Below are 10,209 nucleotides of genomic sequence, written 5' to 3' on the forward strand. Positions count from 1 at the left end.
GAAAGTACTCTGAGGTCCCAACAGCCCATGGCACGTCCAGACAGGTTCTATTACCAGGCGGGCCCTGAAACTGCTGAGTTCAGGGGCTGGAGGGTAAACTGGAGGGGAGGGGAGAGCTTGACATCTCAGGCCCTAACGCCTGAGATGACAACTGATTCTGTCATCTACGCTTTCCTATTTTATGTCCAGATCTCAAAGGTGTCGTGTCAGCCAAGAATGACATCCGGGTGGAGATTGTCCACAAGGAACCTGCCTCTGGCCGGGAGGCTGAGGAACACCCCACCATCAAGCAGCTGATGGTGAGAATGTCATCTTATCCCCGCCCCACCCCGACCTCTGTGCCCTGAAGCTCCCAGAACCAGAGGCTTCTTGATGCTCTAGATGCTCTTGAGAAGCAAAGCATCAGCCAAGATGTGCTTCTCCGCCCGTAACAGGCCAGGCATCTACAGGCAGACCTAGGAGACACTGTGGGTTGGGTTCCAGACCACACGAAAGTGAGTCACATGAAATTTTTGGTTTCCCAGTACATGCAAAAGTTATGTTTATACTATATACTGTAGTCTATTAAGTGTGCAATAGCATTATGTCTTTAAAAAGGTACATATCTTAATTAAAAAATACGTTATTGCTAAAAAATGGTAACCATCATCTGAGCCTTCAGTGAATAGTAACATCAAAGATCACTGATCACAGGGACTTCCCTGGCGGTCCAGTGGTTAAGACTCCGCGCTTCCACTGCAGGGGGCGCGGGATCTCACATGCTGTGCGGCGTGGCCAAAAAGAAAAAAAAAAAAAGATCACTGATCACAGATCCCCATAACAAAGATGATAATAATGACAAAGTCTTAAACTCTCGAGAATTACCAAAATGTGACACAGAGACACAAAGTGAGCAGCGGATGCTTTTGGGAAAATGGTGCCCAGAGACTTGCCCTCTGCAGGGTTGCCACAAGCCTCGGACTTATAGAAAATGAAATATTTGTGAAGCGTAATAAAACGAAGTGTGCTCGTATTCTCCGCCAACAAAGATTTATTGTGTGTCTACTATATTGTGCTTGGGGTTCTCGGAGACTCAAAGGCATCTAAGATGCAGTCCCAGCTTTCAAGGGACCCATTGTCCGGTAGGGAGAGAAGATGTGCACGATTGCCATAAGATGTTGTGATATAACACAGAATCCTCCACACATAGATGTTACCAACATTCAGTACATGCCCTGCTCCCCCCATCTCCCCAGAAGTCTGCAACAAGCATAGGTTCCTCTTTGGGAAGTGGATTGCTTTAAACTCGTAACTTCTCCAGCAACCCCAAGGCCACTTCTCCTCCTGATCCCCATCGATGGACCGTCACCCATCCATCTGTCCAAACAAAATCCTGGAAAACTCTGCTAGAAAACTCTGGTGCCTACTGTGTCACGGTTATAATATGTTGGAGTAGCAGCAGCAAGCAGGTGGGTCAAGAGCATGGGCCTCTCTGTGCTTCAGTCTCCTCTTCTAGGAAATGGGATGAAGGTCATGGTACATGGGGTCGGGGTGAGGGCTCAGTGGATGAACGCCTGAAGAGGCTGGAGCCAGTGGAACACAGTGAGGGCTCAAGGAACGGTAGCTACTTGCTTTGCTGTGAAATCACCTGTTTCCTTATCTGTCTCCACTAGATGGTGAGCAAGCTGCCTTACTCATCCCTGTGTCCCCAGAGCCTTCCACGGTCCCTGGCAGATGCTCACCAACGTTTAGTGAATTGAACTGACGTTTTCTCTGCTGCTCTTTTTCTATCCAGTTGATTTTCAGGTCCCGACAATTCCACTTCAAAATCTTTTCAGAGCTGTGCCCCTGCCTCTTCTCCACTATAACTCCTCAGTGCAGGCCTCACCACGGCTCCCCTGGTCCATGACAGCATCCTCCCAAGTGGTCCCACATTCTAATCTTTCACCACTTTACTCTCCACCCTCCAGAGTCCCACAAAGGGTCCTTCTAAGATGCAAATCTGATCCTGTTACCGTCCTACTTAAAGACCCTCGGTGGCTCCAGATCTACTGGATAGTCCAGCACCAGGCGGGTCATCAAGACCCTTCAGCAGGAAGCGGCTTCTGGCCTGTCCAGCCCCATCTTCCTGCCAAATGCATCCAGCCCTCCAAAACCCCAGTTCCCAGCCCGAGTCTTTTATACCTCGGAGGCTTTGCACTGCTGTTCCCTCGGCCCGTTGATTTTGTCTGTTGAATTTCACATTCTCCTTTGAGAGTCAGCTCAAATGTCACCTCCTCCACAATTTTCCAGGCTTGCCCCACCATGGCTGGCAGAGCTATGCACTTTCCTGGTGCTCTCCCCAAACACTTTGCATGTTCCTCTTTCATAGTGCATTTCTCTAATTACACGTCAGCCTCCCCAAGTATCCCAGCGTTCCTCAAAGGCAAAGGGATGAATGTCTACTTCGCCCAGACCTAACATAGTGTCTGACACAGCTGAACGGTCAGTCTTACAAGGGAGGGGACCACAGTCCAGACCTGGGCAGGAATGGACGTCTCTGTTGATGAGATTTATTGAGTCTAGTGTGGAAGTACCCACGCCTGTCCTTCATCCCCTGGGGACCTTGCATTCCCTCCCACTGGGATATTCTGACTGCCTCTGACTGTTTCCACACCATTCTCCAGTCCAGACCCTCAGGGAAGAGGGGGGGGTCACTCAGTCGTCAGTTAAGAGTGGGAGATAAGAAGAACCCGCTGAGGGCTCCCCTTGGGGAGACCTTCGTTCCGCCACTCCCTTCACCCCCGGCACCGATACAGCCCCAACACTGAGGAGAGGCGGGCTGAGAAGCTGAATCTGGTGGAAGAGAAGAACTCAATCCAGATAGAGCCACAGCATTTACTGGAAAATGAAAAAAGCAGCATTAGTGGGGAAGTGACAGGATGGAAGTACGCTGGCTGATTCTGTGGGGGTCCAAAAAGAGATCAGGAAAGTGAGTCACAAGGGAGAAGACACATCCCAGTTCTGAGAGTGGGTGGGAACCTGGCCCAGATCATGTCATGTGCAGAAGGGATACATGGGAAGAACATTCTGTGCCACAGGACCAGAACCACTGTGGCTGTTCACATTCATTAATAACCCCACTGTGTGCCAAGTGTGCTTTACTTTTCACCTTAGGTCTAATTATTTTTTTAATTTCTGGTAATTTAGCGCCATGCCACTTCATTCATTCATCTGACATAAACTTAACATTTGTGACAGTCCTACTGTATGGCAGGCACCACGCTGGGCACCGGCAAATCAAAGAATGAATAAAACACAATTAAATATGATTCCACTCCAAAAGGATTTTGGTCAATGACCACAGTATGTAAGGCACTGTACCAGGTGTGCTGGAGAACCAAAGAGAAACAGGAAGTGGTCCTTGTCCCCAGGCTCTCTGGCCTCTGTTCAGGAAGATAACTTTGAATAATCTAAGTCCTTGCTGTGAATGGCAGGTGAGGCCCTAGCTGCCAGCACCTCAGAGGTAGTTATTCACTGATTCCTTCCCAAGGCCGTCATGAAGCCTAGCACCGCTGAGGAGCTGTGGGGCCCCGACCCCTGCCCAGAGGTTCTGCAGTTATTTATCTACAGGCCCAGCTCCCTGATGAGCACAGCTGTTCTGTCATGTCTCCTGACCTCTGTTTGCCTGGCCCTGAGCACAATGCCTGGCCTGAAGTCAATAAACGCTCACTGAATTGAACCAAATCAAAGCGAGATCTCTGGAGGAGATAACCGTAGCCCACGGGAAGGAAGGTGGTGGGTCTCAGAGACCTGCCCTGCACCTACCCACCTCTCTGTCTCCGGCTCTCAGGAGGGGTGGGGCTAGGGGGTCCAAGAACAACAGTGAGATCTGGAATCTCCTCCAGACTCTTGTCACCTGCCTCCAGGGGCCAGGCAGTGAGAGGTGGGGGGGAGGGGAGGCACAGATGGCAAGCATCTTTTGAGTGCATTTCTCCGGCTTTTCCTTGGGGGAAGTGGACGATTAGCCCACCTCCTACCCACTGAGCAGCGATTTCTGGGTTGTAGATGGACCGGGGTGAATTCCAGCAAGACTCAGTCCTGAAGCAGCTGGAGGTGCTCAAAGAAGAGGAGAAGGAGTTTCAGAACCTGAAGGTAAGAAGAGCCCCGGGTCACAACACGCCGGGCATCTGGTCTTCAGCTCTGATGACCCAGGCCCCAGATCCAGGCACAGATAGAAGGGACAGCCCCCCACAAAGGCACCTGCTCTCTCGCCCCAACACCAAGGAGGTGAGAGAGTTAAGGCTGAGCTCTCACAGTTCTCCCCTCCCACGACCTCCTCACCAATAACATTTTTAATAACGTTTCCAAGTTCCGGACTAAAACAAAAAACAATGAAAGCCTGGTTTTCACATGGCCTTGAGCTGCCCTGAAATAACAAAACGTACGGGTCAAGACCCCACTTGAACACCTGCCAGCATCCTGCCCAGGCTGACCCTCCCGACCGCCACCCCCCCGCACCTCTCCCGCTGTCCCCTTCCTCCTGTGTGTCCCTGGCCCTCCCCGTGGAGGGCGGGACTGGCGCCCGGCCGGCGCTGTGACGCCGCTCTCCCCCCGGCCCCCCAGGACCCCACCAATGGCTACTACAGCGTCAACACCTTCAAGGAGCACCACTCGACCCCCGCCATCTCGCTGTCCGGCTGCCAGGCCGACCTGCGCCCCGCGGGCAAGCAGCGAGTGCCCACGGGCATGTCCTTCACCAACATCTACAGCACGCTGAGCGGCCAGGGCCGCCTCTACGACTACGGGCAGAGGTTCGTGCTGGGCACGGGCAGCTCGTCCATCGAGCTCTGTGAGCGGGAGTTCCAGCGGGGCTCGCTCAGCGACAGCAGCTCCTTCCTGGACACGCAGTGCGACAGCAGCGTCAGCAGCAGCGGCAAGCAGGACGGCTACGTGCAGTTCGATAAGGCGAGCAAGGCCTCGGCCTCCTCCTCTCACCACTCCCAGTCATCTTCCCAGAACTCCGACCCCAGCCGGCCCCTGCAGCGGCGGATGCAGACTCACGTCTGAGGATCCCGGACCGAGGGCGGGGCGGGGGGGGGGGCCGGGGCGGGGCGGGGGCTCGGCCTGGCTCTGCAGAGACTTTGCAGAGGACCCCGGAAGCAGCCGCCTCCAGGACGGCCCCGAGGGCCTCCGCCACCGCCCTCCTGACAGCCCCGATCAAGCACAAACGAGGGCCCAGCTGCAGGGCATCGGGGCGTGGAGGTGGCGACGTGGCCAGAGGATGCCGCTGAGCGCAGCGGGCTCCGTGCTGGCCGCCCCGGGCCCCCGGTCCTTTCCCGGCAGCCCCTCCTCTACCTGCTCCTCCCACAGGCTCCAGAGGCAGCTACAGCTCTGCTTTCGTGAAACTGCGGTCCATGCTCCGGGCTTCGGAGGAGCTCTGCCCCTTGCTGCCCGCAAGCCCTCCCCCCACTCCCACCGTGCCTGTGCTCCTGTACAGCCCCGGGGAGCAGGGGGTCAAGTGCTTGCCGGCACTGAGCTGCCCCAGAGACCCCAGCGCCCCCTGCCGCTCCTAGTGCAGACCCCAGAGGCTGAGAAGCCAGAAGCGGCCCTGGCTGCCACACTGGCCCGGGGCCCACCCCCAATTTGTTCGGTGTTTTGTGTCCATACTTGCCAGTTCTGTCCTTGGACTGGATGCCTCTCAAGTCTGAGGTGGGACTGGCCCAATCAGAGATGGGTGTCTGGGAGGGAGGGGGAGGGAAGGAGGGGGGAGCGTGACACTCGGGGACCCCTCGCCAGGCTGTGCGACTCAGAGCCTCCCCATCCAGTCCTGCTTCGTGTACTCCCCTCCTCCCCTCTGCACATTCAGAGTCAATATAAGGAGTGTGAGAGCTTCTCTGGTCAGGGTTCTTTAAACAGCCGTTGGAGAGACTGTGTCCCAGGATCTGTGGGGTTTGGGGGGACTAGGGGGCAGGCCTTTAAGGTGATGAGACTTACCTTCTCAGCTGAGCCTAGATTCACACAAGGAACCATGGTCCTGTCCTCAGTAAGGCTGCTGGGGCAAGAGAGAAAGCATATCTGCACCTCACTCCTGCCTGCCACCTGAGAATAAATGTTAGGGGTCATTCCTCCAACAGATGCGTTCTATTCTTTCGTTCCTGCAGAGTCACAGCAAGACCCCAAGAGCTCAGAGGATGCTTTGGGAATGCAGGGTGCCTTGCCCTGCTTTGATCTGGTTTTCCCAGGCAGTGGAGAGCTCTGGCCGTGGTGACAATAGGACCTATGGGCCGACTCCTCTCCTTGCAGATGTGCCCAACCCAGAGGGCGCACGAAACCGGGCCTCACCAACCGCCTGACTCATGCCAAGTACAGCTCAGGGGCCAAGGGGTCAGACTGCACATTGGAGGGTCCTTCTAGGCCTTTCTCTCAGCAATATTCTGCAAGGGCGGCTCCCTCCGTTGGGGGTTCAGGGGAGGAGGCCCTCTTCAAAGAGCCTGTGCCACCAAGCAGCCCAACACTCTGAGACTCAAATGATGTTCTAAGAATGGCTTTGTTTGGGTGGAAAGGCTTGACATGGTGATGGCAGACAGGCTGGGGTGGATAAACAGGGCCAAGTTAGGATGCTATCTCTGCAAGTAGGATTCAAATGGAACTCTGGAGAACTCACACTGTCCCAAAGGTTGGAGGTTCCTCCTCAGATTTAGACCCTTCTCCTCCAACCTTCCCCGGGAGTCCTTACCCACCTTGGGAACCTTCATCACAAAAGTCTCTGCTTCTTTCCTCCACTGATGCCTTGGATGGCCCCAACCCACAGATGGTATACATAGCCTTCCTAGAGCCTCCACCCAGAGGATGTTTCTGCTTCTGCCATATTTCCTATTGCTTCAGAACCCTCCACTTCCTTAGATGTCTTCCTTTGCAGCACCCAAGCCTGAGGTAGTAGAAACTGATGAGAAATATAAGTGTACGTCCCAGCCCCACATCCTGCTCCTGGTACCATTTCTGGCCCAGCACAGATGCCTGTGGGCTCCAGGTTAATCTTGACAAGTTCTCTTCCTTCCCATATACGTTTTGCCTTTGCCAGCAAGGAGTAAGGATCTAAGATCAGATGCAAAATGCCTTGGTGTGCTAGAATAAGGAAGAGGATGACCTAAGAGGATCTGTCCATTCATTTCTCCTAGTCTTCCCCACCTTGGAGGTGGGTGGGAAAATCTACCTCCTAAGCCTCACCACAGCCTACCTTGCCCCTTACCCCCTGCCCACATCCTCCCCCAACACACACACAGCACTTATAATAGGATGGAGGTACCCATTCTTTCTTGGAACCCAAGGTTATGGCACAAAATAACCTGGAGAACAGGGAAGAAATCTGATCTCCTGGAGAACAGAACCCTCTTCTCCCTTGGGAGCCTCAGACAATCCCAGGGTGGGAACGTGGACATCACGGAAGATGGGGCTGCACAGTCAAGACTCGGCTACACGGGGCCCACCCCCTGAGCTCTCTCCAAGGCACAAACACAGCAAAGAATTGCCGAAAGGGTAGGAGATCACAAGTAAGGCCCTGGTGAAAGAGATGAACATAGGCAGGGGAAATCAGTAGGCTCTGGTGGCCTCTGGACCATTGAGGCACTGAGAAGGACGCTGGACTGAGCAGTGTGCATCCTTCAACCCCTCTGACTCCATTTACTTCTCACGTAGCAGTGAGGGGACGAAAAAGCTGGTAAAGGGAAGTGTTAAAAAAAAAAAAAAATTAAGGCAGTGGGAAGCCCTGAATTTCCCTGTAGGTGATTTCAAATTAACTGAAATGAGTGCTTCACGTTTGTAATCATTTAATTCTCACAATTCTACCAAGTATTACCATTTTACAGACGAGGGAGTGAACTTAAAGAAGCCAAAAGACCGGCCCAAGGTCACAGAGCTAACAAGTGACAGCACGAGATTTAAACATATGATTTCCTCTGTGAAATGTTTCCATCCTACAGTGCAAACCCAAGGCCACTTTCATCCTAGAATAAGATGAAAACGGCCGACGCTGAAGGCCATGAGCTGGGACCCCCTCGGGGGCAGGCTGAGCAAGGACAGGCCACAGCTCCAGCAGGAAAGCAGGACTAGCACCGTCCACCGCCAGTCCCCAGATGACCTGGAAAGACCACAACGCCCTGGGAAAGCTCGTCTGTGTATCAAATCACCCCCACCCCTCCCAAGGCCAGGATCCAGTTTTCTGATAGCTTTACAATTCGTTACTGGCTCCGAGTCACTGGATGGGGGCCCAGTTTCTGACTCTCAGGCTCACTATCAGTCTGGAAAGGCCAGGGTTATTTCCATCACGTCTTCAACTTTCATGGAACAGGAAATGGTCTCATACAAAGCACTAGAGCACCACAGCAAATCCATCTCTGATGGAGACTACTGAAACAGTGCTCTAAAGGAATAGGCCTTGAAGCTGCCTTTGAGCTTCTGGAGTGGAGAGGAACGGGGGTCGGCGGGGGCGGGGGGAAATAACAGCAAATGTGAAGCAGCCCTTGGGAGATTTCTCAGAACAGGAGAAAAGAGCCAACAGGAATTCTGCTTCTCGCTTCCTATATGGGGGCGGCATACATGAGGCACCGTGGCCTTTGCTATTACGGAATCAGAACTGAAATCGCCAGGTACACACTCCAGGAGTCCCATCGGCCCTTCCCAGGTATCGTGCTCGGTTTATGATGGCGCCAGAAAAAAAGACGAGGGGGAGTCCTGTGATTAGTTTCTTCTCTAGTAAGTTTCCCTATAAAATCAACTCTTTATTAAAATAAAAGTATAAATATTTAAATAAAAACTATCCTAATTTGCATATAGATTTTTATTTAAAATACCACTTGGGGGTGCCTGCTTAAAGAAACATGAAAGTTTAGACATAAACTGATGACATCTCAACTAAGTCTTGACGTTTACTTCCCCTTTAAAAAAGCCTTTTAGAAGCCTCTTATGGAAGCTGTTTTTAGGAGCTGTAACCACAGGCCAGCCATTTACAGCTTCAGCATCGAAACTACAAGTGATCTCTGAGAGTCACTGATAAAACATTCCCTTGCTCTGACAGTTACTTCTTACACCCAGTAAGGCTCTACACATCTTTTCCCCAACCCCCTACTATGTTTCCATCTTCCTAACTAGGTCATAAACTGGGAAAAAACAAATAAGGATTTGTTTTCCTGGATGAATCCATTTGTGTTTTAGGGAGAGGACCATCCACTCTTTCCCTCTCTAACATGCCATTCACAGGATCCATTGTTGAGTTTTGGTCTACATCCCAGGTGCCCATATCTGCCTGCCATTCCATGTTCCCAGAGCTCCTCTCTGGACCAGCCCGCTCGGCCCACCCACATGGCCGGAACAGCCTCAACCCCTGGGCCAAAAGCCTCCCTTGAGCTCACTGATCAGGGAGCCCCGGTCACACAAAGGAATCTCCTTCCACTGCTCCTCAGTCTATGACCCTTGGAAATATCTTGGAATGCTATGAGAACATTCATATAATGCTCCTTAATAGCTGTCTTCTTTGTGGCGAATCTAAAGTATTCATGTTTAAAGACAAGGTATGTGAAGTCTCAGGAAACAGGTCTTCTTAGGGAGAAGTGGGGTCTTATTAAATAGACCTTCTCTGAAATCTACTCCCCATTATGCAAGAGGAAAAGTGCTACTCAGGGTGGGAGCTGAATATAGGGATTCATTCCCCCTGAATGGATTCATCCCCCCTCAACTAGGCAAAGAAAAGTTCAAGGGGACTGAGCTCAAGATACCACCTTGACCACCTTTGTAAAGAAATTAAAGGGCCACAGCCTTGCTGCCCAAGGACTAGAAAACAAATTCATGACACTAATGGGAGAAATACGGAATGAAGACGGCATTAGAGATAAAGTGATACAGATAAGGATTCAGGACTTCTACAGCAGAATTTTCAGATGAGAATTTCCTGAGTTTTTTTTACAAGTTTCCCTAGCTCTCTTGCCATGCAGGGCTGCAAGTGGAACAGAAATCTACAGAGAAAAAGAACAGAACTGGAGAGAATCTCCCTACCAGACTGTAACTTGTCCTCTTGTGATATTTTTCCTCAGGAAAGAAACACATTTTTAAGCAAGTGAAGACACTCCTTAAGTGTTAAAGTTGGTGATGTACATAAATAGTGTTTTAGGAAACCTCAGAATAACAGACGGTTCTGGAACAGCTTAGTTCAGTAATTCCAACTTCGATTCCCCTGGGGTGATTTCTCTCATTCCC

General features: G+C 51.9%; 1 protein-coding gene across 1 annotated transcript in view; it reads left to right on the plus strand.

Annotated features, from left to right (window-relative positions):
• The window catches only part of KIRREL3 (kirre like nephrin family adhesion molecule 3), a 91,354-nt gene extending 86,301 nt beyond the window's left edge, over positions 1-5,053 (plus strand). The window contains exons 14-16 of the mRNA XM_061202573.1: positions 190-299; positions 4,027-4,113; positions 4,585-5,053. Coding sequence (XP_061058556.1) covers positions 190-299; positions 4,027-4,113; positions 4,585-5,028 — 641 coding nt within the window. The 3' untranslated portion in view covers positions 5,029-5,053. The remainder of the gene's footprint in view (positions 1-189; positions 300-4,026; positions 4,114-4,584) is intronic.
• The last annotated feature ends 5,156 nt before the right edge of the window (positions 5,054-10,209 follow it).

Source organism: Eubalaena glacialis, chromosome 10, assembly GCF_028564815.1.
Source record: "Eubalaena glacialis isolate mEubGla1 chromosome 10, mEubGla1.1.hap2.+ XY, whole genome shotgun sequence".
Lineage (NCBI taxonomy): Eukaryota > Metazoa > Chordata > Mammalia > Artiodactyla > Balaenidae > Eubalaena > Eubalaena glacialis.